Source organism: Betta splendens, chromosome 13 (genome assembly GCF_900634795.4).
Source record: "Betta splendens chromosome 13, fBetSpl5.4, whole genome shotgun sequence".
In the NCBI taxonomy this organism is placed as follows: Eukaryota; Metazoa; Chordata; class Actinopteri; order Anabantiformes; family Osphronemidae; genus Betta; species Betta splendens.
Genome location: NC_040893.2, coordinates 20171814 through 20199798, shown reverse-complemented (window position 1 = coordinate 20199798; position 27985 = coordinate 20171814). Strand labels below are relative to the sequence as shown.

Genomic DNA, 27985 nt, shown 5'->3' with positions numbered 1-27985 from the left:
TTATTTGAGTTGATTTTCTTCTGGACGACAGTCAACCAGCCGAGGTTCGGAGGAACTGACAAGCAGACAAACGTGGGTTGGAGTCATTTTATCAGGTGTATTTACAGTAGTACACATCAGGGATCGGGTAAAGTCATTGCGTCCGTTCAGGTGACAGCTCCCATCACTAAAACAGATCAGACATGACACTAAAGGCAGGAGGTGTCATGAACAGGTGAGACGGAATTGATCCCCGTGTACAGAGCACAGGTAATAAACTTTTGCTCAGGTTCATCTTGTGCTGTGACACCGGTTTCCCAGAGGCCTTGGACATTGTGTGCAGCAAGAAACCAGCAGCGACCACGTTTCTATTTAAAGGACAGAGTCAACAGTGAAGCAGTGCACTGGCACTTCAATGAACTTTCAGCAAGGAGTGAATCAAATTTAAGTAATATAAACTATTAAAAAGTCTAAAGTATATTTTTCTCTGTTAGAAGGAAAGTTTTGTCCATTACAAAACATCCATCTGTATATTCTTTAGATAAAACTGGGATCAGTATTTGACCTCAAACCTGTACTCGCTGAAAAGAAGCGACTGAAAAAATACGGGTTGACAGCGAGAGACAGGCAGGAGCTGCCGTCTGAACGTTACCCATCAAATCCACGTTGCATAAAGAAATTCAGCATCAAAGTAAAACAGAGCAGCAAGAAACCAGAAATCAAAAAGTCACAGTCAGAAGGTTCTGAACAAACAGAGGAGTAAGGTCAAAGGTCACAAAGCTCCAAAGAACAACACACCAAATACATTTCCACCGAGCAGGAGTGTGGCACTTTGAGTGAGCGTGTGAGTTTGAGGACTCGGTGGACGGGTGCCGGGTCCAGTGGTCAGTTTGGGCCTGTGGTGAGACCCGGTTCATCTTCTAGTGACTTGATGCTACGTGGGGTCTGTGTGCGTGTGTGTGTCTGTGTGTAGTGTCACTAATTGCACTTGAGGGTGAGGATATGGACACACTGCCAGTCACGTCTGCAGATTTTCTTTTTTGGCATTTTGTCTAGAAATGTTTATGAATCTGATGACACAACAACAACTGGGACCAACTGGCCCCCCTTCAGTAGAACCAGCTTGGGGCGGACTACAGCTCCCAGCATGCCCAGATGCCATTTGACTGAACTGTAGCATGTCTGGGTTTGATCTTCAGCCTGTCCTCTGGGTTATGTTTTCTAATGACCCCCTTTTTCCCCTAGCAATCAGAGCTGGGCCCCATCAAGTGTCACACATCTAAATACATGCCATACGATTAAAACAGTATGGTTACACCTTGTGTTGTTACTGAGTAGAAAATAATTCAATAATTCAAAAAAATCCAACTGCAGCTACAATCAAAAGTGAGGAATGATCTGAAAGGATCCTGAGCTGATTGAGCAAAAGCTGAGCTGAACCCTCAAAACGCAGCCATGGACATAACATCTGTCAGTAAAAGGCAAAGACACAGAAAGACGGTGAAGCGGAAACACGAGCACGGCTGAGTGACAGAAATAAGTAAGAGATGTCAGTGACGTCATGACTAAAAGAACATCCTGTGACACCTGCCTGATGATGGTCGTAACGCAGATTAACCAGAGGACAATGGCTCTGCTCTCAACGATCTGTCAGTCATTCCACTGCTGCACCATCTACTTTAGTTTCTTCTTTAGCTCCAGGCTTGTGAGAAGTCATTTCCACAGAAGTAAATACACTGACAATGATCAACAAGACGGAGTCTGAGCAATCAGGTTTCAGACAGACTTCAGATCAGCATCAATGAATCCTGCTTCAGGAAGACGCTGCTGTAGCTTTAAGTCAACTGTTGCATTAATTAATGTTGAAGGAATGTGGAGTTTGTGGTAGTTTAAATATTAGGAATTTGGAAGTGTTTATTCTGTTTTTAGGCGCAGTTACTTAAGAAGACAGTAGATGGCAGTGGTGGTTAATGCAGACGAAAGTAGTAGAAAATCAAGGGAAAGTGAGCAAAGGCGGCTGAGTTTGCCCAGAGAATGTAACGAAACGCTGCTTTGTAGACGTTCAGTAAAGGAGTCGAAGTTCCAAATGCCTGATTCCTAACGTCATTTTATAGACGTTACGGCAAAGTTCCCACACAGTCACATTAGGTGTTAGTGCAGTACCAATGTGGACTCGGTTCCATTCTACTGGTTAATAGTTCAAACGTGCATACGACCATTGTTCAGTAAAGTGTCACTGATCTACTGATATGGTACATTTCAGAATCAGGATGAACACCATCAACAGGAAAAGTGTTTTTACATTCTGTGCAAAATTAGATGAAAAGTAGTCCAAACATTGTCTTCCTCAATGTTCTGTCCAGCTCCTTCTATTTACATATACTTTCTAAGACGTTAGTACCATCACCCCTAACGGGACTAAGACATTCCTCAAAGGACAAAATCCACCTTCACAAATCTTTAGCTTTACTCCTGGGCCTGAGATGTCTCTGCGCACCATTGGGCATCCCCAACTCCTGAATATGAATGTGTACAATCATAACATCGACAATAATAGTAATGTTGCGTGAGATGTGATTAACCAAGATAAAAAGATAAGTTCAAGTTTATCAACTTCATGAAATTCTACAAACGTATCCCACAGATACAGCATCGGACAAAACGAGTGGCCAGAACCTTCCTAAACCTGCCTCGTTACGAGTCAGCAAGGTCTTCACCATGAGAACCTGAACAACATGCTAATATTCATGGGTGAGGTGATCAAAAACTATTTCTCTAGATACGATTTAGCATCAGTATAAGATCAGTTAGTAATATATGAGGAAACGTCTCATGACCGTGGATTGGCCCATTTACATGTATTAGATTAAGTTAACAAATGACAAATTACTGAGAGAAAGTAATTGCATTATAATAGTAGGACACTGATTTTGGGATAATTAAAAATCAAAGCCTGATCTGAGAAATTACTTTGTTCGGGAAAGTAATCTTGTATTTTCTACTGGTTAATTAGTAATTGGGACAAATGTCCGCCAGTGTCTGGGGCCTCTTGCATTAAGGATAATTCCATTATATTTTACAGGTTTTCAAGTGTCACTTTGTTTACGCCACACAGGAACATGAGCAGATTGATAAATACCAGCTTATTGTAAATTCTGTACTTTAGATCCTAAAGCAATGAGTCAAAAGTGACTTTGTGATGGTTTCAGGAGTTGGTGGTTTCATCTCATCTCCAGGATCCCTGAATCACATGACACTAGAGAAACAAAAGGAGCATGAAGCTCCATCTTCACTTAAAAACAATCTGCTGCTCTTCAGCTGTCTGTTTAAAAGGCATTCAGCAGGTAAAAACACAGGGCACACAGTGAAAGAGGAGGAAAGAGGGAGAGGTGAATAGAAAAATAAAAATTAAAAAATTGCAGCAGACACTAAACGATCACCTCACTTCACTCTGTGGCAGAGAAATAAAAAAAATGTAAAAAATAAAGTTTTAGAGGAGGCCGGGCGCCGGGCGAGGAGGAGGAAGGCAGAGCGCGGAGGAGGTGTGGGAGGACGCTTCTCGTCTCAGAAGAACTTGTCGTCGATGCGGAAGTGCGGCCGCGTGACGTCGTCCGGGTTGATGAAGACGGAGATGGATTTCCCAGGATTCTCGGTGACGAGCTGCTGCAGCTTCTTGGCCAGCCGGTCGTCCGGCTGGTGGTCCCCGCTGGCGTCGGACTGAGGGGACGGCAGGTTGCTGGAGCTGCCGCGCCACTGCACTTCCACCGTCAGCCTGTTGGCGGCCTTGGCGTGCTCGATGGTGGTGCGCAGGTGCTCGGCCGGGTCGGAGCGCACCGACGACAGCTTGCGGGCGTGCAGCATGGCCGTCTCGTCCGACAGGTGCTCCAGCATGTTGCACTGGGGGATGAAGTAGTTGGGACACATCTTGTTGACGAGGCAGTGCTGAAGGTCGTCGATCAGGCCCAGCAGGAAGTGGGCCGAGAAGTCGTCCTGCGCCAGGTAGCCGTGGGGCAGGCGGTCGCAGGCCCACAGCATGATGCTGCGCAGGTGGTAGGGGCTGATGGCTTTGGGGCGAGACAGCAGCTTGATGATGACGGCCTTGCAGGCCTGGTACGCCTGCATCAGGCTGGGCGAGATGCACTTCTTCAGCTGCACCTCGCTGCGGGCGAACGACAGGCGCCACTCGTTCTCCTTGCGCCCTTTGAAGGAGCAGGCAGGGACGAGGTAGAAGCCACTGATCACCTCCTCCTCGGTGATCTTGCCGTCCCAGAAGTGGTTCTCCATCAGCCAGCTCTGGGCAACCGCAGGCCAGCCTTTGAACGACACCACGGGGACGATGTCGTAGAGCATGCGGCTGCTGCCGACGCCCAGGATGACGGAGATGATGGTGCCGTTCCGCTCCACCTTCTCTACTCGCGGCATCCCCCTCTGCGGCTTCTTCTGCACCTCCAGAAGCACCAGGGATATAGACTGGTAGAACCAGTCAGCCACCAGCGTTGGAGAGAAGAAGTAGTTGGTGGTCCCACTGATGTGGTCCACGATGGTGCAGCAGTCCTTCCACTTGTTAATAGTTCCCTCGTCGAACAGCCGCAGGCTGAGCCAGGAGTGGCCCAGGGCCGAGTGCCTCATGTCCAGGGTCACTGGCTGGTTGCGGTCGTGGAGCTTAAGCGCCGGCACCAGCAGGGTGAAGTCCATGTCGTAGTCCGTGCCGCGTGCATAGACGCTCAGCTCGTCCAGGTCCATGTCCACCACTCCCTCCCAGACGCCTCCCGACAGGAGGAGGTACTCGTTGGCCACGGGAAGCTTCTGGTCCAACTTCTGGACCATCCCTGGAACACAGCGGAGGAACGGGACAATTACAACACAGAACGCAGGTGATGTGTTCACGTCCCGGCATCAGACAGTGGGACTGCACTAGTCTGATCTCTGCATTCCCGTTCTTTGCTCCTTCTTATCAGTCGTCCCCTAAAGCAAATCACTGCACAACTCGGAAGATCCGCACAGTCCAGGACCTGTTTAGCGGAACAGAGTGACGGCCTCAACTCTGCGAGCAGAAAATGATGTTAACTCTGACACGCGCTCTTTTTACTTTGCATCACGTTTTGGGGACTGTGTTTGTGCATTGACCCGACAGGATGAGACGGATCCGTTCTCAGCAGAACCGCAGCTTCAGTACGGCCTAACCTGAAGCGAACCCGTGAACGGCGTTGGCAGCCGGTCCGGATCCGGCAGATGAACGCTGAGCAACAGACTGTTCTGGATCTCTGGGGGTTGGACAGTTTCCAGCCTTTATATTTTGCTTGAATATTTTAATACAGAGGAACGTCACATTCCTGCAATTCCTCCTCTCAAAGACCCTGACAGACGTGTGGCTAATGACGTTTGATTAGAGCTCAGCAGCAGACACTCACTTTGTGTCTGTCTTCAGTAACGGAACAGGACAATAGTCGCTCATTCCCGTTAATCACCGGCAGGAAACACTACGTCCGCAGGTGTTTGGCACGTGCTTAAAGTGTTCGCTGGATCACACTGAGCCTCGGGACCGGACGCAGCCGTGAAACCTGCCGCTATTAAACATCTTCGGGCAGTGGCAGCCTTGGTTTTTACGGCCAACATTAAGAAATCGGGTTTTTCATCGAATCCGTTTACGTTCGATTCGATTTGCACAAACAACGCGGAGCCCATCTGGACTCAGCACCTTCACATAATCCACAGCACCAGCTGCTAAACGCCGTTAGGTTCCTCTGGCTGGACCAGCACCAGCACCAGCACACCGAACCGCTATTTCCTCAAGCTGACGCTTCTAGCCGTTCGGCAGGTTCGAGCCCAGCGGCTCGGTAGCGCCGCTGCAGCCCGGTTCGTACCGGTGTGGGATCCTCACCGAGCATGGAGAAGATGAAGTCCTTCGCCGTGTGGATCTCCAGAGCCCGCTGGTCGTCGTACTCCCGCTGATCGTGCTTGCTGAACTCCTGGATGAGTCGGTTCAGGTCCTCCATGCGGGCCGCTGACCTGAAGTCCAGCTCGGGCCCGACACCGCCGCCGTGCGGGAGCCGACCGGAGGCCATGGTGGGGCTGTTCCCGAGGCTGCCCGCGGAGCCAGCCCGACCGGAGAGAGCAGGAGCCGCCATCTTTCCTCCGCGGTCACACAGGTCTACTACGGCTGATTGCACAGCTGCTGGTCTCTACTGAATCGGGCCGAACCGACCCGAGCCGAGCCAGAGTACCCCGAACACAACTACCGGAAATAACGGCACCACTTCTGTTGGTCACTGCCTTCAAAATAAGAGCATCGGTCAGAACGCGTAGGGGCAGTAATGAACTCGCTGAGATTCACTCATTCACGTTCAACCTATGATTAGAATTTATTGTCACAAAATGCTGGTAATTATAAGATCTTGCATCGCAAAGAGAAACGAAAAATTAAAACTAATACTAACTGGACAGATGGGATATGGAAATAAACGCGATTAAGTGTTTACCAAAACTAGCATAATTTAATGCACACGAGTGTATAATATGCATTTTGATAATCAGGTAACAATAACAGTAATACGATAACTAGTTTGGCTCTGTTTTACTTTAAATGGCAGTAGCGTTTCCTTTTGCTTTTTCCAGGTGCAGTGTCATCTCTGTCCTCCGGGTGTCGCTGTTCGTCCGCCTGCCGTGCCTGTGTTGACCCGGTAATGGACCATCCTCCAGTGTCGACGGGTCGGGGTTACCGGTGTTCATCATGGCGTTCTGGAGCGGTTCCCTCCTGTTCAGACTGGCTGGAGATAACGTTTTACGGAGCTCCGGGAGATGTGGCAGGTTAGTGAGCACAGCCGGAGCGAGTCCGCCTGCTCCGCGTGGCGGAAAGCAGCTAACCGCTAGTCTGAGTTAGCTTCAGGCGCAGTTAGCTGCTGTTATGCGGCTAATGCTAAGATAACTGAATAGCTACTGTAACTTTTCTCTTTCTGACCGATTTTTAAATTGGTTTTATCAGGTTAGTTTGACGGCTTTTTATAAAACGTTCTATTTTAGACGTTAATTTTCAGTTGCCAACGCGTTAAAGTGGAGTCACAGCTTAATTCGAGCTCATTTCGGTTCTGAATCCCAGTCCCAGTGTGTGAATGACAGGACACACCTGGGACCCCGCGCTGGAGGACTGGGATTAATAATAATAATAATAATAATAATATTGTTGTAGCCTGACCACTGGTACGGATACAGTTAAAATGTTATTCTATGCAGCTAAAGCAGCTGAAGAAGGTCAGAGTTGGATCTGAACTGCTTTCTCTTCGTAGGGGTCGCGCGGCTTTGAGAAAGTGCTGATTAGTTTTCTTCGACTCAGGTAATTGCTTCAGTTTCTCTTGTGTCCAGCAGGTGGCCTCACAGCCTCCAACAAAGATGTGGCTTCAGAAAAGCCAGTAAGAAACCAGAACCCAAGAAGGTGCTAGAGGAGGAGGCGTCCCCCCACGTGGAGAGCTCTGAGGCTGCCCTCAACCGACAGACCACTACCCCACAATGGAATCAGCGGGCTCCGTCCGGCTCCCCGCGGGCCCTCAGTCGTCTCATCAGACCGTTTGTCTTTACCATAGGGGTAGGTCATGTTTTCCTGTATGTATCAAAGGTGACTTCAGCATTGAGATTACAAACCGGTGTTAACTCCATGTCAGTTTACAGGCTGCTCCTTTGGCTCTGCAGCCATCTGGCAGTATGAGTCTCTCAAGTCCCGGGTCCAGAGCTACTTTGACGACATGAGAGCGGACTGGCTGGACAAACTGCGACCTCAGAAGCGAGGGGACATTCGCAAAGAGGTGAGGACAGAAAATAAAGAGAGAATGTTACATAGGAGCTCATTTTTCTGATTCCTGATTGATCATGTTTTAGATCAACCAGTGGTGGAACAAACTGACCGAGGGTCAGAAGACAGTCTCAGGTCAGAAGACCCTTGGATTGACAGCAGGAGACCCAGATCCTTGCTTGCTATAGATAATCTGTATGCATCCTGTATTCTTTTGCCAGGTATCATCGCTGCTAACGTGATAGTGTTCTGCTGTTGGCGAGTTCCATCTCTGCAGAGATTCATGATTAAATACTTCACCGCCAACCCTGCCTCCAGTAAGTCTGTCTGCTCACAGCGTTAAGGTAAGTGATCAAATCAGCAACACATTGAAACTGTTGTTTCTTCTCACAGAGACTCTTTGCTCCCCGATGCTTCTTTCTACCTTCAGTCACTTCTCCTTCCTCCACATGGCTGCTAACATGTACGTCTTGTGGAGCTTCTCCACCAGCGCAGTCACCATGCTGGGCAGAGAGCAATTCATGGCTGTTTACCTGTCTGCAGGTACTGCACCTGAAAACATGGGGATGTTATACACCAGGTTCTGACTCAAACAAACCTATTTTTTACTATTTCTTCTGTCCAGGAGTTGTTTCCACATTTGTCAGCTACGTGAGTAAGATGGTCACAGGGAGGTTCGGCCCGTCTCTTGGAGCGGTGAGCTGTCTTGTGTTCTCTGATTTCCTTTGATTGGGGTTCAGGATGTGTTGCATACATGGAGTTTGAACATTCTGATCCAGCCTCTGGTGAAATGAAGTGATTAACCAAATGAAAGACATTTCCACCAGTGCATCCACTGCCATGAAGTCATGTGACTAATAAAGGGTGAAAACTTCGAGTGGCGCTTTGTAGGGACAAAACTGTGTCGTGCCCAGTGAGCAAAATATGTGAAACTGATACTTGAAATATTTGCTACATTGTAGAAGTTACTATTGTTGTTGTTGTTACCATAAAACACAAGATACACTTCCCTGTAGTTCCTGTAGCAGTTACCAAAAGTCAGAGTAGGACCCTTGTAATAAAACAAAAAATCTTTCCTTAATATTTCATGCCTTTTTGGTTATGAGGCGGTGGATAAATCCAAGTCCTGGCTTCAGGATCCATAGAGCTTTTGTGATTTTTGGATGACTGTGTCTCTGTCTTCAGTCTGGAGCCATCATGACCGTCCTGGCTGCTGTTTGTACCAAAATGCCAGAGGCCAAACTGGCCATCATCTTCCTCCCCATGTTCACCTTCAGCGCTGCCAATGTAAGACTTCACCTATTTGACCTCTGCTGTCTGCCCATCACCAGCATAACCCTAACCCGTCCCTGTGTCTCTGCAGGCTCTCAAGGCCATTGTCGCCATGGATACAGCAGGTCTGGTGCTGGGATGGAAGTTTTTCGACCATGCTGCTCATTTAGGTGGAGCCATGTTTGGAATGTGAGTCGTATGCAACAAAAACTGAAAGAACCTGAACGTTCCAAATTAATCTAGTGAATGTGTTGATGGTATCGTAGACGTTACTGAGCAACAAAAGGTGATGTTTAAGTAAAGACTTCAGCATTCGGTTAGAGTAACTAAAGGAACATGAAACCCTTCAGAGCCTCAGTTTGTCCTCAGCTAATTCATACTCTGTTTCTGTTCTGTCTTTCAGCTGGTACGTACTGTTTGGACATGAGCTGATGTGGAAAAATCGAGAACCTTTTGTTAAATTTTGGCACAACCTGAGAACTCGAGGAGGACCAGGCAGAGGAGGAGATCAGGGAGGCTCTGCGTAAGGATCGAAGATAAAACAGAGTTGCTTAACTTCACATCAAACCCGGGGTCCATGCACCATTTGGCTCCCGCACCTGGCAGGTGGGAGAGACAGAGGCACAGCCCCACCTGAAACACTGATTCACATCTATAGGAACTGATGAAGGACTCAGTGTTCTTTCATCTGCTTGAATTTCAATCTCGTGGCCTGTAGAACAGACAGGGTCTGTAACTCAGCCCAGTGTCACCAGTATCCCCAAACTGGAACCAGAACATGTTTTGTCTGCAGCCACGTGAAGCCCTAATGAGCCGAACAGTTTTAGAGACACGTGAAGCTCTGAATGAGGCCAGCATTGTGCTTCTCTGGTCCGACACTGACGTCTCGCACTGAGTCGTTACTGTAAAATATTTACCTTCTGCTTATTTATGTTTGCTCATTTTCTTTATTAATAAATCTTTTACTGAATCTAAACTAAGACGAAGCAGATTTTGTTGAAAACTGATACATCACCTCTACAGCTTCTGACACACAGTCTGTGATCATTATAGTTTAGGTGTAATATGTATTTGACTTATTGGATGAAAGTAACCGACGTGAAGACAAAAGATGTTACTCTAGGAGTAGAAGAGTCCGTCACATTCACTGCTCAGTGAAACTGAACAGTGACTTTAGTTCGATAAACAAAGAAACTCTGTGGCGTAAAGTCCACAAACAGTCATCGTCAAACAGCAGTGAGTGGTTCGCTAAGCGACCTGCTTATGAGCACTGGTGATAGTAGCAACACGGGTCATGGCTGTTAATTACATTAGATCTTAATCTCTGTCTCCTGAAAACAAACATGATTAAAATGATGAGTGAAAAAGTTACTGAGCAGAGCAGCCTGGACGTGCAGTAAACAGAACATCTGATTGGTCTCTTCATCCAAAAAAGGCTTCATAAATAATGACGCTGCATTTTACTGGTCTGCACACTTTAGCTGAATATCATTAGTATTCATTTATTGTTCCAGTCAGCCTGGTCACTTCTTCAGCTCATCCTCTGAGTTTACTGACCATTAGGATCCCGATCACAGCAGCCGAGGGGAGAGTTTCCCAAACGTCAATACTGGTGTGTGTTTAGCGCTGGTCCGGACTTTCCCAGAGTTCATCGACCCTGAGCTCTCACAGACCACAAAGGCTCAGATCAGGTTCACACATCATCAAACCAAGCAGGCAAACCGCTTAAGAGAAGAGACTCAGACTCAGGGTAAGAATCCAAAACTTCACAACCATCTGTTTATTTGTTTGAGGTTTTGATTTGTTGTGAGTCAGAGCAGGAGGTGTGTGTAGTGAGAGACGAACTAAACATTGATCAACCTCATGAATGTCTGGGGAGAAAAATGTGAAAGTCTCAACATATAGTGGCTTGCAGAAGTATTCATACCCCTTGAACCTTTCCATGTTATTGCACATCAAGACCACAAACATAAATATATTTATATTGGAATGTTATATAAAAGACCAACACAAAGTGGCATACAATACAAGAGGAGAAAGAAAATTATACAAGTAAATTTTTTACTAATAAAAGTATTCAGCCCCTTAATCTCTGAGTGCATCAAATTGCCTGCAGAAGTTGCCTGATTATTGCTGACTGATAGAATGTTGACCTAATCACTGAATAGAATCAGCCTGTGTGTAGTTTAATCTCAGTACAAATACAGCTGTACTGTCACAGCCTGGTTTGTTAAGAGAGTATTGGGGAGAAAACAGCATCATGAAGTCCAAGGAACACACCAGGTCAGGGGTGAAGCTGTGGAGAAATCCAAAGCAGGGTTAGACTATTAAAAGATTTTCCAAGCTTTGAACATTTCACTGACAACTATCCATCGTGCACTGCACAAATCTGAGCTTTTATGGATGAGTTGCACGAAGAAAGCCATTGTTAAAAGAAAACCACAAGAAGTCCTGTTTGCAGTTTGCCAGACGTCAAGTGAGTGACCCAGCAAACATGTGGAAGAAGGTGCTCTGGTCACAGGAACTTCACTCTGAACACACCATACTCACTGTCAGACACGGTGGTGGCAGCATAATGCTCTGGGGCTGCTTGTCTTCAGCAGGGACAGAGAAGCTGGTCAGAGTTGATGGGAAGATGGAGCCAATTAGTCTGTAAGGAGTCTGCAAAACACGTGAGACTAGGGTGAAGATTCACCTTCCAACAGGACAGCGACCCTAAACGTAAAGCCAAAGCTACAATGGAATGGTTTCAAATGAAACCTATTCAAGTGTGGGAATGGCCCAGTCAAAGTCCAGACTTGAATCCAATGGAGAATCTGTGGCAAGATCTGGAAACCGCCGTTCACAAACGCTCTCCATCCAATCTGACTCAGCTTGAATTGTTTTGCGAGGAAGAATGGGCAAACGTTTCAGTGTGTAGGTGTGCAAAGCTGGTGGAGACATTCCCCAAAAGACATGCAGCAGTTCCACAAAGTGCTGACCAGGGGGCTGCATACATGCACTTTTCACATTTTTATCTATAAAAAAAAATTGAACTCATAAAAATAATTTTCTTTCTGCTTCACAATTGTATGCCACTTTGTTGGTCATAACGCTCCATAATGTGGTCATAATGTGGAAAGGGCTATGAACACTCTTACAAGCCACTGTGTTCACAGTTTGATCCTGAGTGTGTGCGTGTCTCAACCATTGAGAATGATTAGTGAGTTACTGTAGGAGGAGGAGCCCACGCTGACCTGACCTGTGCTGTGTGCTGGGCGCGTCAGCATGGCGGTGGGCCTGCAGCATGTGGGGCTGATCCTGGCTGTGGTGTCGTGGTGCCTGCAGTCCAGCTGCACGTCCTCCAAGGTGTGGAAGACGAGGAGCCAGGCGGAGTCAGTCACCACCAGTCAGTGGCAGTTTGAAGGCCTGTGGATGAGCTGTGCCGCCACGTCGCTGGGCTCGGTCCAGTGCAGCAAGTTCAAGACAGTGCTGGGTCTGCCGGGTGAGGACTCGAACTCGACCCAAACATTATTGTGTTCCTAAGGTAGATACCAGTAGTAGACATGAGTCCAGATCCAATCCAACCTTTTTACGAAAGGAATCAATCATCCCAAAATCTACTACATTCATTTTGAATATCCGTGAACCGTGTTCTGTTCTGTGGGTTCTAACTCTGACTGCATTCTGGTTGGCCCAGCTCACCTGCAGGCCTGCCGGGCCCTGATGATTCTGTCCCTGCTGCTCGGTCTGGCCTCCATTATCGTCTCAGTGCTAGGACTCAAGTGCACAAAGATCGGCAGAACCTCGGATCACGCCAAAGGCGCGATCACCCTGAGTGGGGGAATCATGTTCATTCTGTCTGGTACGTGAGCAGCACGGACAGGAAGTGGACCTGATGCTCAGACTGACAGACCTTGTAGCAACGATCCAGGCTGAGGCCCGTAAACATTGTTTGAGTCCAGTCAACCAATAAACCCAACGCAGAGGAAGTCTAGCCACACTCCAGCCAATCCTGGGTCAATCAGGCTGAGCTGCTCTGTGCTGACCCAGTCTGTTAGCTGCCTCAGCTGACTCTCTGTCTCTCAGGTGTCTTCACGCTGACTGCGGTGTCGTGGTACGCAGCCCGAGTCATCAGCGAGTTCTACGATCCGCTGCACGGGGGGGTCAGGTCAGTGTGGTACACGCACGCTCACATCTGAGCAAACGAGGTGGACGATGATGATGTGTTGGTGCTGCAGGTTTGAGCTGGGTACTGGTCTCTATCTGGGCTGGGCTGCTTCCTGTCTGGCTGTAGTGGGAGGGTTGATGCTCTGCTGCTCCTACAGAAAGCCTCCCCCCACGCCTGCTTCACGGTAAATCTACAGGTCCAAAGACGTGAAGGGGACAGTGCTTCTGCCCTCACCGTTCTGTTCTGTTCGCTCCTGCAGGCATTTTTCATACAACTACTCCAAAACGAGCCAAGGACAGAGCATCTACAGAGCAGCTCCCGTCTCAGACAGCAGCAGTTCCAAGGCCTATGTCTGACCCTGAACACACCTCAGAACCACATGGATGTAGAGGACGGTCTGAGGGTGTCTGTCTGCACCAGAACGCTTTTCTAAATGCTAAATAAATGTGTGACAGTCTGGAGCCTGTTTGTCATTAGGTATTAATAGGTCCACCTGAGGGTCAACCGGAACAAACCAAACTTCATGGTTTTTACTTCCACCCAAAACAAAAACATAACTACTGGATTGGCGTTGCATTGTGTGGTGGTGGTGGTGATGTGCATTCCTGGGATAACTGGGTAACATTCCGGGTCAACATTAGATTAGATTAGATAAATTTAGATTACATTAGAATAAACTTTAATGTCATTACACATACTGTACAGTACAGGGCAACGAAATGCAGTTTAGAGCAGTCAGTGCAGGATATACAGTAGACACATGTATGGATGATATTTACAAATGGGATGGAATGGACATACTGTAACTATGATCAGCGGTTTACAATAGATGAAGATAGGTTAGCATATATGCTGTTGCTATAGTAATCAGGGATATGCAAATATAGGGCAGTGCGGTGGGTAGCACTGTCGCCTCACAAGAAGGTCCTGGGTTCGATTCCCGGAGGCGGCCCTGGTGCCTTTCTGTGTGGAGTTTGCACGTTCTCCCCGTGTTTGCGTGGGTTCTCTCCGGGTTCTCCGGCTTCCTCCCAAAGACGTGCATTAGGTTGATTGGCTTCTCTCCATCGCCCGTAGGTGTGAGTGTGTGTGTGAATGGTTGTCTGTCTATGTGTTGCCCTGCGATGGACTGGTGACTCATCCAAGGTGTACCCTGCCTCTCGCCCGTAGCCGGCTGGGTTAGGCTCCAGCACCCCCGTGACCCCGCACTAGGGAGTAAGCGGTTCAGAAAATGGATGGATATGCAAATAGATACAGACGCAATATAAATGTTGCTATTAACGATAATCAGAAATTTACAAATAGATAAAGGTAAATAGATATTGGCACCTATAGTAATGAGAAATATGCAAGTAGATATGAATATGATGTACAGTTGCTGTTTATTATAATCAGGGATTCACGTATTTACATATACAGTAGAGGAATCTAATATAAATATAAATTTTCAATAGATACTGTATGTGCATTTACAGGTGTATGTGCAGAGACATGCAGTGATTATGTGCAATACTGCAATGCTTATGAGGTGAATGTAGAAGTGTGTGACTGGGGTAAAGCAGTCCGTGGAGGCGGAGTTCAATAAGGGACAGCTCTGGGAAAGAAGCTGTTCCTCAGTCTGCTGGTTCGTGTCTGGGGGAAGGTGTCTGGAAGCCCCCGCCCGAGGGCAGGAGAGAGAACGGCCCCCTGGTCGCTTCCGGGTCGGTACTTCTCTGATGTTGTTTCATGGACTGTTCTTGATTAAAGCACAGGCGCTTTATGAACCGTATTCACAGGATCGACTCAGGTTGTCAGCATGAATCAGCAGAGGTGTGTTTGGTTCTGTGTTTTATTTCTGTCCCATCTTCACTAGAATTTAAATACGACGATTGATCAACCATCATGTGATAATGACCCTCAAAGCTCCTGACCTCTGTTGTGGTTCTGTTCGTCTTCCTGCTGGTGGCGGCGCCTCGGGTCCGAGTGTCCGTCTGTCATCAGGTACAGTTGTATGAGGGACATGTCTCATCACAGCTCCGATCTTTGAGGAAGAACCGAGTTATCACATCTATGGGAAGAAAGCCTTTATTTGTCATTATGACATTCCCAGATTATGTCATTTGTCATTTTATTATTTGTATTATTGTCTTTTTTCCACAAACACATTAGATCAGTATCAGCTTAAGCTCAGCAGATCTGAGGACGACAGTGAAGCCACCACGGACGCCTCAGAGGTTTGTGGGACCTTTGCCTGTTTATCTGTCCGGGACCAGGGGACACAGTGTGTAGCACCGGCAACCTGACCAATCATCAGGCCCGGTGTGTGTCTGTGGGGGAGGAAGAGGAAAAGGTGACCGTTTCCTGCTGCAGCCAGAAAATAAAACAAACAGGAAACAAGAAGCAGAAACTGCCAGAGTCCAACGAGGAGCAAGTGGAGAAGCTCGAAAGCAGAACCACAGGAAGAAGGTCAGTAGAACCAGGCAAACAGTGATCGGTGTGAGGGCAACAGAACCAGCTGAAGGAACATCAGAACCACAGCAGAAGCTGTGGAGAAGGAACGAGCAGCTCGGATCTAGAAGGACGGAGACATGTGACAGAGCTGAGAAACCAGACAGTTTTCATTGAGCGAGAGAAGAAGAAAAGGTGAGAACGCCTGTAAAGAGTGTGTGTGTGTGTGCGTGTATGTGTGTGAGCGCGCGCGCGTGTGTGTGTGTGTGTGTGTGTGTGTGCGTGCGTGCGTGCGTGCGTGTGTGTGTGTGCGTGTTCGTGTGCGTGCGTGTGTGTGTGCGTGCGTGCGTGCGTGCGTGTGTGTGTGTGTGTGCGTGTTCGTGTGCGTGCGTGCGTGTGTGTGTGTGTGTGTGCGTGTGTGTGTGTGTGTGCGTGTGTGTGTGTGTGTGTGAGCGCGTGTGTGTGTGTGAGCGCGCGTGCGTGCGTGTGTGTGAGAGACTCCAGAACCGGGCCTGACCCTTGTGCCATGGTGGAGGCTCTGAGTTCAGAACCATCAGCAGCGTGAGGTCTGGGTCGTATGTGTGCTACTGAGGTCAGTCAGTGATGGAGGAGCTGGACTCAGTGAGGCTGCCGACTGATCCCCGGATCCGTGGGATCCGATTGCTGGTTTTGGCTCCTGGCTTCAGTTTTTACATCCCATCATATTTTGTCTGCGTAACAACTTTCATATCATAAATCATCATTTCCTGCACTTCAGACCTTGAAGCTTTGGACCGTTTCCAGCCTCCGTCTGAACACACTCATTCAGTTCTGGTTCCTGTGGGATCCGTCAGAGCGGAGCCGAGCTGTGGTCAGTGATCTTAATACACTGACTGACAGTTTGTAAATGTCCATTTATTAGAATAAGTGGAACACGAGCAGGACAATGTGTGTGATGTGTGTGTGAGTGCGTTCATGATAAAGAAAAGAAAAGTGATTGAGAAACGCAGCGTCGTGTTTACGCCACCTCTTCTTTCTGAGCCACTGAGGCGACGTCACGGTCCTCTGTCTGACTGAGCGCTCGGATTCCAGGAACCAAACCGACGTCTGATGGTTCTCTGGTCCTTGATGAAACTACTCCACCCAAACCTCCATGCATGATCAGAAACACTGATAGTTCATCATGTTTTCAGCGTCTGATGTGATGTTCTATCACAGCACCGTCATGATGGCAGGTTAAAGAGACAACAATCCTCCTGGAAAAAGAACCCAGAGGTTCTGGTCACGGTATCAGAGCCATCAGGCTGGTAAAACCACTGCAAATATACTATGGGTAATATGGGTTGAACTACTAAATAGTACTGTGAAGAAACGCTGTTCGAAAAACTTATTTTATGAAAGGTCAAAGTTGGGGTAATGATATCAATGCACTGTAACTCACTGTAGAATACTTTAGTAATGAATTTTTCCAAAACGATGCAGTAAATATTTGCTGTGGTAGTAGTCCATGAAGTACTAAGTAGTACTGTGAATGAATGACATTAAACTAATCTGAGGAACTCATTTTATTCAAAGCCAAGTTTTAGAATTGAGGCCAATTGTGTTTATACATTTCACCAGTGAACAATTCCAAACATACACAATAAATAATAAATAAAATTTAAAAATAAAGTACATTTTGCAGTTTACAGCGCGTTTCCTTAGGACGTTAGCTCTAGCATCAACTCCCCTGTTGTAGTGCAACACTGTTACCGTAAATATCGCACGAATCGCGCACTTCAACTTCGGATTTGAGCCCGGAAAAGCGAACAGCGGCTCATTCGACCGCGGCCCCTTGAAGCAGCTGATCGCAGACGCTGCCGGTCCAGTTGTTCCGAGTCCGGTCAGAGCTGCGCTTCTTTAAGCGAGGATTCCAGTGTGTCGCTTCTCACGCTCCAGTCCGGGTTCTGCTGCCGGTCCGAACCACTGAACCACCATGAGTCCCAGCAGTGAGTAAAGTGACTTCAGCTGTTTAACAGTGACTTAAAGGAAATAAGGAACAGGGAGGACGGATTTAATCCGCGTCATGCAGTAGAACCAAGAGGTTCTACTGCATGACGCGGAGTTCTACTTAGCTGCCTGCTCTGTATCACTTTAATGTAATACGTTATGTTCGGTACTGGCTCCACCGGTGTCAGTACCGGCCCAGACCCAGATGACAGATCGTTCGCGTTTGAAGGTTGTTGGTTCGTGTTTAGTTTGACCTGCTGCGCGTGTGGGTTCGGGTCTGAGCTGGGTTCCCTGGTGGATTCTAGGTGTGGAGGACATGGGAGCTGTTAGTGTAGGTCCTGACCCAAGACCGGTTCCCTGGAGTCTTTGCTGTGACTTTGACTTGAAGACGCTGTCAATCATTAACAGAGTGAAACACGAAGGCTGTTGAAGAAAAAGGAACCAAGGTTCTGTTTCTGCACAGTTAAAGTCACTGGTAGAACGTCCAGAACCAGGTGTCCCGTTCTCCACCGATCTCTCGCTCCACAGGTTTTGTTGTGGTAGCTTGGTTTTCAGGAATTGAGCAGCGAAACCCGCTGCAGTTGTTCTGTTTGGTTCTATTTTACACACTTAAGACTCAGCAGAGGTTCTGTGGACTGACGTCCTGTGTCTCCATCAGTAGCAGATGAGAGAAACGGAACCAGTGGGAGCCGGACCAGAGAGACGGGTCCGAACATGGATGATTTTTTGTTAATATCTGTCTCTGACGGAATGAGTGAATCAGAACTTAATGGCCCAGATGAACAGAACCCCCAGGTTTCACTTGCTGACTGGAAACTTTAGCTTCCTCCTTAACTTCTGTTTCTATCTGAATGCTGGTTTGACCTTTGACCCCTTGACCCCTTTCTGCTGCTGTCAGTAATGTTTGAGATCTGAAAGCATTGCAAAACATCTGCTCTGCTGTAGTTCAGATGCAACAACAACAACAACAACAACAACAACAACAGGCAGCTTAGTTACTGAGTGAAAGCAGAGTCTGGAGCCGCACGGGGCGGTTCCTTAACGTGGAACCGCTGAAGGGAACATCAAATCCCAGTGGGGATTGTGGCGACAGGTGGATCTGGCTGCTACCGTTCAGAAAAGGGTCTTTACGGAGGTCGTATCTGTTGCATGATGTCACATCAGTGAGCTCTCAGTGGTTTCACAGTATTGGAACATTCAACAGTTGGGTTTAAATCCAAACCAGACTCACAAGACAGGACGCAGAGGTTCAACATTTTATATTTTACTGACAAAAGACAAAAGTAGCTATTAACAGCACACTTATTGAGTCCTCGTTCTCCTTTAACTACTGCCGTAACTAGAATGCGATCAAACTGCGTCAGATTCCGCCTTGTAAAACTGTAGACTGTTCAGATCGCGTGCAGCCGACAGAACGTGGAGCAGGAGCCGCTTCTCTCCGCTTCAAACAGCTGCTGTAACTAACCTATGTTTCAGTATAAGGATGAAAAAGCTGCATGCAGGTCCTGGTCCGGGTCCGGGTCCTGGTCTGGGTGCGGATCCGGGTCCGGGTCCGGGACCCAGTCCTGGTCCTGGTCCTTATCCTGGTCCGGGTCCTGGCCCGGGTCAGAAAGCTGTTCATTTCTCTTTGTGATCAAAGAACCGCAGCTGTTTAATTTGCATCTAATGAAGCGAGTTGCACTGGTTCTGCTGTTGCTGCTGGACCACACTGCGGCGGGACTTTATAGCACAGCTGCCTTGTATTTAAGTGTTGGACAGTGAGCACCGTAAGGACAGGTTGGCTCCAGAACTTTCTCCAACTCCAATCCAGAACCGTGCAAACTGCACCACTGATGGTGAACCTCTGGTTTAATTGTTCCAGCTGCGTTGGTTCTGGTGTTGGACTCAGATTGTCTCTGTTGTTCTGGTTTTTAGTCTGTCCTACTGAACTCAGCTCGCTGCTGATGATCCGTGTGAGTTTTGCTGTCTGGGTCCGACCCAGACCCGGTTCGCCTCAGAGCCGCTACATTCCTGAACAGCTGTGAACAGCTGTCTTTGCTCATGTGCAGCTGAGTCCAGTGTTTTTGCTTAACGAGACACAGATGTCTTAACTCTGGTCTCGGAGTGGATTCGCCAGGTCCGGAGCAGGAAACCGCTCCCAGACGACCAGGACCGGACTGCTTCACGCCACGCTTTTTGTTTTTGCGCTGAAGGGAGGTTTTGGGAACCGCTGGCGATCACATGGTGCTGGTACCCTCATCTCCCCGGGCTCCGTCATGCGCCTGCAGGCCGACTTACGCAAGCTGATGTTGTCGCTGCAGTGGAGCCTGCGCTCTGCGTGTCCGGACTCTTAACATGTCTTTGTCCGACCCGAACAGAAGGAAACCACATATGAACACAGTGAAGCTCCAGAATCAGTCCTGGGAACAACGTGTCAAAGTTGTCAGTTCGCTCCAGACGGGACGCGTCCGCTGCAGCCACTGTTTGATCATCTTGACCCGGTTCCATCCGGTTCCACCTGATGGTGAGACTCACGGGACTTTGGAACCACTAAAATCCTGCCTTATCAGCAACTGATGATCGACTCGCCTCGATCACGGAGACGCCCCTCAGTGCCTGAAGCTGTCGCTTCACTCACTGCTTTTAGAACCAGAACCAAGGGTTCTGTCACAGTCACAGGTGTTTATCTTTACGGGTGTGACTGAGGAAGCGATTTTACAGCTTTTCTGAAACGAATGCTGATTAGGATCCAGTTCGACCCTTAACATGTTCACACACACACACACACACACACACACTGACTGACCTCAGTAGCACACATACGACCCAGACCTCACGCTGCTGATGGTTCTGAACTCAGAGGCTCCACCATGGCACAAGGGTCAGGCCCGGTTCTGGAGTCTCTCACACACACACACGCACGCACGAACGCGCGCGCTCACACACACACGCGCGCGCTCACACACACACACACACACACACACACACACACACACACACACACACACACACGTCATTCTGTCCCTGAACGACTGAGAGCATTTGCTGCACAAAACCAGTTTTTCCTGAAAACGGCCTCACTGTTGTTTCGTGAGTTTAGGTGATGTAGGTCAGACTGGACCCAGACACAGCTCAGACTGACGGTTTGTTAACTTCAGAACCAGCCTTTGTCTTTGCTGAAGCTGAACTGACCTGAGTGTGGAAGGGAACTCACATCCTCTATCCAAACCGATTCACAATAGAAACGGTGAAGAAGGGAGGCACCCACGAGAAGGATGCTGAGCCTCCAGTACCAGAACCTGTGTTTTGCTGTGCAGCTCAGATCAACATTTTCAGCAGAATGGGTTCAGACTCATGATTCGGGTCTTGGTTCAGACTTGCTAGTTTGTGGGATTGGTTCATCATCAGTCGACGTGAACTGGACCTAAAAATGGAAGCGGTGGTAAAGTTCAGGATCCACTGATGGCTTCTGTTATGACCCGGTTCCTGTTTTGATGTTGTTCTGTTTCCTCCTCCAGATCTGCACACACATTAGTCATGTAACGTTGACAGGCTGCAGGTCCACTGAGCTCAGTGCCTGATATCTGCTTCTCCTCCAGGTTTCCTGCTGTGTGTTTGTGACACTGAAGGTTCTGACCCATTCACCTTCACACGATGAGTAAATGTCACATTGGACATGAGACTGAGATGTTTAAAGACATAATTTCTGTGTGGATTAAGTAAATGTTGACAGAAATTGTATTTGCAAAAGGATCTGCTGATTAAAGGCCCTGATGTTTGCTGAGTCCTGCGGGTTTGGGTCTGTCCTGTGTAGGGATCCTCTACAGAACCTGTGCTGAGCCGGTCTGAACACGGCTTGATTCACCTCGTTAAAGAAGCCACTTCCCTGACTTTTCCTCCATGTTCCTTTGTGGAAACTGAAGCCAAACCTTTTAATGATGTGTGGTTAAACACACTGACACTCACTCAGCCACCTTGGATGAGTCAGCAGAGTCCTGGTTCTGACCCAAAGGCTAGTTTTGGTCTCTAAACAGACACATTCATTTACAGCTTGGTGAGAAATACTCAGTCTGTGATTCTGTGATGGTTTGGGTTTTAACCAGAACCGCCTAATAGTTGGTTTGTGGTGATTCTGGCCGCGACGCCGAGAAGAAATGAAACTGTGCTTCAATAAATAAATTCCTGTTTGAGAGTTTGGCCGTCAGGAACAAGCAGCTTGAGAGGCTGTAGAAGTCAAAGAAGAGCTGGAAGGGCAGTTCAGATTCTGAGCCCGACTCTCAAACTGCCAGGCCTCTGCTCCAGAACCTGCATTGTGACAGGGGTTCTATTATCAGAACCAGAACCAACAGGAAGTAGAGAGAATTGTCCTAATCGTGGATCACTGACACTGAACACATAAAGGTTCTGGTGTGAGGACCTGCTGGTTCTGCTGGCACACTGGCGCTGGTCTTGTGGTCCTGTGGGTCGGACCACGCCCAGCACCGAGGGCACAGGCCCAGGGCTCCTCGGTTCTGTCGTCACACTATCGCTGTCCTTTCCGCTCCCATTGTTTGTGTCCGGCAGCTTCCGCGATGCCCTGCGACCCTCTTGAAGAAAACAGGTTGTGTGTGAGGGCTGCCGGACTCTGCATGGGTTTCCTGAGCCCGCCGCTGGGACTGCTGGGTATTTATGGAACCAGCACCACTGAATCACTTCCCACCTTCTGTGTGTTGTGTGCTGAGTCGTAGTGTGTGTGTGTGTGTGTGTGTGTGTGTGTGTGTGTGTGTGTGTGTGTGTGTGTGTGTGTGTGTGTGTGTGTGTGTGTGTGTGTGTGTGTGTGTGTGTGTGTGTGTGTGTGTTAGTATCATGGAAAGTGTTTGTGAGTCTATTTGTGGCAACAGCAACGTGTCCTGAGCTGGTTAGACTGGAGACCAACAACATCCTGTCTCCACCAGCAGCTTCAAATAAACCCAGATGAGGTTCAGAGCTCATGCTGTCGGATGACGTTGTACCACAACAACTACCAACTAGGATTGAACCAGTGGAGTCAGGATTGAACCAGTGGAGTCAGGATTGAACCAGTGAAGTATGGATTGAAACCAGTCAGTAAGTAGAGGTCAAAACCAGCAACAGTCTGACTGTTTTTCTGGCTCCAAGGATTAAAGGCATTGAACTAAGTCTGCCTGTTCATCGGTTCTGGTCAGACAAAGGCTTGGACCTGATCCTGGAGGCAGCTCTGACTTTAATCATTAGCTGTTCTTCCTGGAACCGTCACGGTGACGCCCGGGCCGAGCGTCGGTTAATGTTTGATGACTTTATGACCTGCTGGTTCACGGCTGCTCTGTGAGCATCGGGCTACTTGATTGGTGGTTCCCACCCGTTGCTATAGTTACAGGCTAGTTTGACCTTAATAACAGCAGGATCCCCGGAGTCGCTGATGTGGGTCCGTGTGGAACCATGTGACACAGAGCAGCCAATCAGAGGGGAGCGCTCTCATCGGGTTAAACTTTACCTGCTGTTAATGTGTGCGAGTGTTTAAGGGTCAGTGAGGGCGTGTTCACACACGGACACACACATTCCAAGCGGCCTCAAACGCCTCACGGCTTCAGGTTCTCCCGACCTCTGGCCGACTGCACCCACGAAGGTTCTGACTGAAGTGGGAACCTGAGCAAAATGAGCCGATTCAGTGGTGTCAGTCAGAACGGCTCCATCACCACCATGAAGTCGACCCGCTGCTTCTGTTGCAGGAGGGTGTGGGTCAGTATGAATGTGCACACACAACCTAGGTTTTGCTCTTGTTGACGACGGCCCATTCTGACCCGGGCTGAACCCTGTCGTGGCCTCTTCCGTCCGTCGGCAGCGTCTCCGTGTCTTATCGGACAGTCTGTCACTGTCGCTTATCAGCAGCTCAAAGACGCAGGAAGTGTCACAAACTTCCTTCAGGCTCTGGAGACAGCAATATTTTATTCATATGATAAAATGAAATGCATGATGGGAAACATGGTTTTCATGTGATGAGGCAACGGAACAATCCTTCAGCCATTCAGGCTGAACTACGTGCTGCTAACGGAGCGATCTCTCTCTCTCTCTCTCCCTCCCAGGTTCCTTCCCCGTTGCCCCCCCTCCCCCCGCTCCATCATGCCCATCCTCAAAAACCTCCCAGTCCGCCTGAAAGGTGGTGGTCCGACTCTAGAGAACGCTTGGATCCTGCGCAGGATGAGCCTCAACATCACCCCCCACCATCACAACCCTTTTGACGATGACGACAATGACCGCATCCATGGCAACGGAGACCACGGCAACCACTGGTCGCCCAACAGCTCGCTCCTGGACGGCGACGTGCCGAGGGACCGCAACCCGTTCGAGGATGAGGAGGACGAGAATGAGGCCAATGAAGGCAAGAAAGGGGGAGGAGGTTCGGTGAAAGGTTCATTTAAGTTCAAGTCCCCTCTGAAGACCCTGGGAAAACTGGGGAAGAACCTGAGGATGTCAGGGAGGAGCAAAGGAAGCACCCCCCCCTCCCCACAGGGGTCCCTGCAGGGAACCCCTTCACCGTCAGAGAAGAAGAAGAGGGGCCGGAGGAGCTCTGAAGGAAGTCTGCTCAGGTAAAGACACGAGGCTCCACGGAACAGATGGAGTGTGGGGTTTGAGGCCAGAGAGCTAAATAAGGACATTCAGTGGGGTTTCTCCTCCTCTGCTCGTCCCAGGTTTGCTGGAAAATATCGTGACACCATCGGTTCCCGAAAGGAGTTCAACGCGGAACTGAACTGTTCAGAGAGCGAGTGCGACTCCACCAGCCGCCGCCTGTCCTTCATGAAGATGGTGGGTCTGGGGAAGCTGAAGAGGGAGTCCACTGCCGAGCGCTCGTCTCAAGGCCCCGAGGAGGAATCGGTTCAGGAGGAGGTGGTGGAGGAGGTGAAACCCAGGGAGCCGCTCTCAGGTAAGACAGGTAGAGAGGAGAGACAGGCAGGGAGGACAGGCAGGGAGGACAGACAGGGAGGACAGACAGGGAGGGAGGGAGGGAGGGAGGGAGGGAGGAGAGACAGACAGACAGGGAGGGAGGGAGGGAGGGAGGAGAGACAGACAGACAGGGAGGGAGGGAGGGAGGGAGGGAGGAGAGACAGACAGACAGGGAGGAGAGACAGACAGGGAGGGAGGGAGGGAGGAGAGACAGACAGACAGGGAGGGAGACAGACAGGGAGGGAGGGAGGGAGGAGAGACAGACAGGGAGGGAGGGAGGGAGGAGAGACAGACAGGGAGGGAGGAGAGACAGACAGACAGGGAGGGAGGGAGGGAGGAGAGACAGACAGACAGACAGGGAGGTAGGGAGGGAGGGAGGAGAGACAGACAGGGAGGGGGGGGAGGGAGGGAGGAGAGACAGACAGGGAGGGAGGGAGGGAGGAGAGACAGACAGACAGGGAGGGAGGGAGGGAGGGAGGAGAGACAGACAGGGAGGGAGGGAGGGAGGAGAGACAGACAGACAGGGAGGGAGGAGAGACAGACAGGGAGGGAGGGAGGGAGGAGAGACAGACAGGGAGGGAGGGAGGGAGGGAGGAGAGACAGACAGGAGAGGGAGGGGGGGGAGGAGAGAAGAGCAGACAGGGAGGGAGGGAGGGAGGGAGGAGAGACAGACAGACAGGGAGGGAGGGAGGGAGGGAGGAGAGACAGATAGACAGACAGGGAGGGAGGGAGGGAGGGATGGAGGGAGGAGAGACAGACAGGGAGGGAGGGAGGGAGGGAGGAGAGACAGACAGACAGAGGGAGGGAGGAGAGACAGACAGACAGGGAGGGAGGGAGGGATGAGAGACAGACAGGGAGGAAGGGAGGGAGGGAGGGAGGGAGGAGAGACAGACAGACAGGGAGGGAGGGAGGAGAGACAGACAGGGAGGGATGGAGGGAGGGAGGAGAGACAGACAGACAGGGAGAGAGGGAGGGAGGGAGGGAGGACAGACAGACAGACAGGGAGGAGGACATACAGACAGGGAGGGAGGACAGACAGACAGGGAGGGAGGACGGACGGACGGACGGACAGACAGACAGAGAGGAGAGACAGACAGATTATTGAAGCCTTTAGTTGAGATAGTGTAATTCTCCAGGAGTCGCCTATTGTTTATCGCCGCTGTTTACTGTGTGCGTGTGTGTGCGTGTGTGTGTCTCGGGGTCCCCTCGGCTGCATGAAGCCACACCGTGACCTGCCCGTAGTCAGGGAGAGTTGGGGGTTTTCAGGCGAGGGCTTGTTTTCAGACGCCGTATCAGCAGATCAGGTTTCTGCCGCGTGTGGACACGGTACACAGCAGTGATGCAGGTACAAACAGATCCGACGCTTTGCTCCTATCAGCATCTAAAGGCAAAGTGAAGCGGTGGAGTCGTTCTAAGCTTTAATCCGGAGGTTCTGGAGAAAGCTGTTGTTAGTAAAGGATGAATTAAAGCGTGACGTGTTCCCACCTGCAGAGATTAAACCAGTTGGTACCTTAAACAGCGTCTGACGTCCTTCTGTGGTGCGTTCAGGTGCATCAGGGAATGTTGGCCTGCTGATGGCCCTCTTTGTGCCCTCTGGGTGCCTCTGTGATCAGCCTCAAGTTCAACCTGGACGCTTGTGTTGACTCCATGCGTCTCACATGAAGCACAGCGCTCTGATCCTGGTTCTGTTGCATCTGAAGCTCCTGGTCCAGGAGTCTTAGTCCGTGTTCATCAGTGGCTGAACCAAACATGACCTCTGTTCTCGCTGGAGATCAGGTGACATCTTTGTACTTGGACCCACTTTGACCTTGACTTGATTTCGCTGGCGGAGGTGGAGACACACACACACGCACACACACACACACATACACACTGATCTGAGGAATTTAGCCTCCACAGGCTCCTGTTGGTGTGAACGCTGAGTCCCAGTCCCAGGGTTCGAACCCGCTGCAGCTCTGCAGGTTTGTCTGCAAGTCTCTGCAGGTTTCAGGTGCAGCCTGAGACAGGACGTTCTCCTTAAAACCACTCGGGTGCATGAAGGGGTCACCACCAAAACATCCTCATCATCATCAACACTGTCCTCCGTCATTGTTACCTGTCAGAGCGAAGCTGCAGAACCGGGTGAGATCCGGTCTCTGCTGGAGGGACTCGGCTGCTGGTTCTCGTTCTTTGGACACGCGTAAATGGCTTCACAGTGTTGGAAGCTGAGCCTCCAGAAATGGAACTTCTCAGATGTTTCTGTGACTAAAGACTGATGATTGATTTCTGGTACCGGTCACAGGGACGACCGGCGGGCTGAGATGGACCGATGGAACAGAACCCTGCAAATTCAGCACAATAAAGCAGAAAGCGCCGCGTGTGCGAGCAGCCGTGAGACAGAAGAACCAGCGCTTACACAACTCGGCTCAGTTCAGACCTGAAGCTGAGGAGGAGCCGACTGAACCCACGAACGATGGGAGAGCAGAAGCTCGAGTTTCACCTGCACACAATGCAGCTACTGTGCTCACACACATACACGTTAAAGCCTCTGCCCCCGGAACACCAGTAAAGCTCAGGTCCAATCCGCCGGTGACTCAGCAGATTCAGGTAAAGGCATCAGTAGTTGCCACCTCTGTGTGAAGTGATGGGAACCAACTCTGAGCTAAGCTTTTTTGATGATGATGAGAGGTTACGGAATCAGCTGGAAGTGTGGAGCACAAAGTGGAGCTCAGAAGTGAGTGCGTTTGACTCTGCTTTCTGAACCGGACTCCACCTTTGGGCCGACACTGGTCGTGTGACATGTAAACAGGGGATTCATCATGTGTCGTAGTGAAAGGAAGCTGCTGGGACGTGGATGTGATGGTTCCGTGACAGGACAATGAGAGCTGTGTTTCTGTGAGGAGGGGCCACCGGGTTTACAGTATGAACCTTAGTAGTCACACCCGGTTCTGGCCCAGAGAAGGCGGGTTCTGAAACAGCAGAACAGATCACTCCCTTCCTGCTGCAGAGGAGGAACTGAGTCCGATTGTCCCGCTCTGACGCAAGAAAACGTGACGTGTGTTGTTTCACATCTGGAAACAGCTGCTCACAAAGCATCTGTGTGAAGTAGTTCAGACTCCTGATGACGTCACCATCTGCTGCTGTGACATCATCTGCTGACATCACAGGTCCAACAGGAAGTCCCACCGGCTCCACCCGCAGCCGGTCCCAGCCATCATCAGAGTCACGCCTGCCCGCGTCCCATCTGGAGCCCTGGACCCCCACTGGAGGTCCTCGTTTCCTTCAGCTGAGCCTGCTCTGAACCTGCGTGTGTGTGTGTGTGTGTGTCATTGAGCAGCTGTAATAAAGATGAGCAAAGATCTTTAAAAGCGCTTCTCCCCACATCAGCATCCCCACAAGTATCTAGCTCATTGTGTGGCGTTTTTTTTGCTGAATGTGAACATAAAGTCTGAGCGCGTGTCTGATGCCTCTCAGTGCTGGAGATCCTGCAGCTGGTGAAGAAGCGGGACCTG

The 27985-nt window shown here is 49.6% G+C and overlaps 4 protein-coding genes across 9 annotated transcripts in view; 3 read left to right on the top strand and 1 right to left on the bottom strand.

Annotated features, from left to right (window-relative positions):
* Positions 1-72: 72 nt before the first annotated feature.
* Positions 73-6107, bottom strand: LOC114868036 (nucleotidyltransferase MB21D2). Its single transcript, XM_029171331.3, has 2 exons — positions 5861-6107; positions 73-4808 (listed from the first exon to the last, which is right to left on the bottom strand). The coding sequence occupies exons 1-2, from the start codon at positions 6105-6107 to the stop codon at positions 3544-3546; spliced, it is 1512 nt and encodes a 503-aa protein (XP_029027164.1). The 3' UTR covers positions 73-3543.
* Positions 6108-6644: 537 nt separating this feature from the next.
* parlb (presenilin associated, rhomboid-like b) lies at positions 6645-10010 on the top strand. Of its 2 annotated transcripts, none has more exons than XM_041073430.2 (10): positions 6645-6786; positions 7339-7558; positions 7635-7775; positions 7849-7897; positions 7984-8079; positions 8156-8305; positions 8388-8458; positions 8948-9049; positions 9126-9223; positions 9438-10010. In XM_041073430.2, exons 1-10 carry the CDS (start codon positions 6710-6712, stop codon positions 9559-9561), a joined length of 1128 nt encoding a protein of 375 aa, XP_040929364.1. In that variant the 5' UTR covers positions 6645-6709; the 3' UTR covers positions 9562-10010. The 2 variants fall into 2 exon arrangements, with proteins under 2 accessions (XP_040929364.1, XP_040929365.1); XM_041073431.2 differs by having other exon boundaries at positions 6646-6786; positions 7342-7558.
* Positions 10011-10629: 619 nt separating this feature from the next.
* LOC114868038 (claudin-19-like) lies at positions 10630-13645 on the top strand. Of its 3 annotated transcripts, none has more exons than XM_029171337.3 (6): positions 10630-10784; positions 12301-12518; positions 12714-12878; positions 13103-13184; positions 13255-13368; positions 13444-13645. In XM_029171337.3, the coding sequence occupies exons 2-6, from the start codon at positions 12302-12304 to the stop codon at positions 13538-13540; spliced, it is 675 nt and encodes a 224-aa protein (XP_029027170.1). In that variant the 5' UTR covers positions 10630-10784; position 12301; the 3' UTR covers positions 13541-13645. The 3 variants fall into 3 exon arrangements, with proteins under 3 accessions (XP_029027170.1, XP_029027169.1, XP_029027171.1); XM_029171336.3 differs by having other exon boundaries at positions 10636-10784; positions 12251-12518; XM_029171338.3 differs by having other exon boundaries at positions 10693-10784; positions 12229-12518.
* Positions 13646-13785: 140 nt separating this feature from the next.
* The window catches only part of LOC114868337 (tumor necrosis factor alpha-induced protein 2-like), a 25179-nt gene continuing 10979 nt past the window's right edge, over positions 13786-27985 (top strand). Inside the window, exons 1-5 of one of the 3 annotated variants that reach the window (XM_029171811.3) lie at positions 13786-15161; positions 15330-15803; positions 23636-24139; positions 24242-24474; positions 27948-27985. The exon at positions 27948-27985 is cut by the window's right edge and continues 225 nt beyond it. In XM_029171811.3, coding sequence (XP_029027644.1) covers positions 23673-24139; positions 24242-24474; positions 27948-27985 — 738 coding nt within the window. In that variant the 5' untranslated portion in view covers positions 13786-15161; positions 15330-15803; positions 23636-23672. Of the gene's footprint in view, positions 15162-15267; positions 15804-16513; positions 17576-23635; positions 24140-24241; positions 24475-27947 lie in introns of those variants that run through there. The other 2 variants (XM_041073508.2, XM_029171810.3) reach the window with 2 other exon arrangements.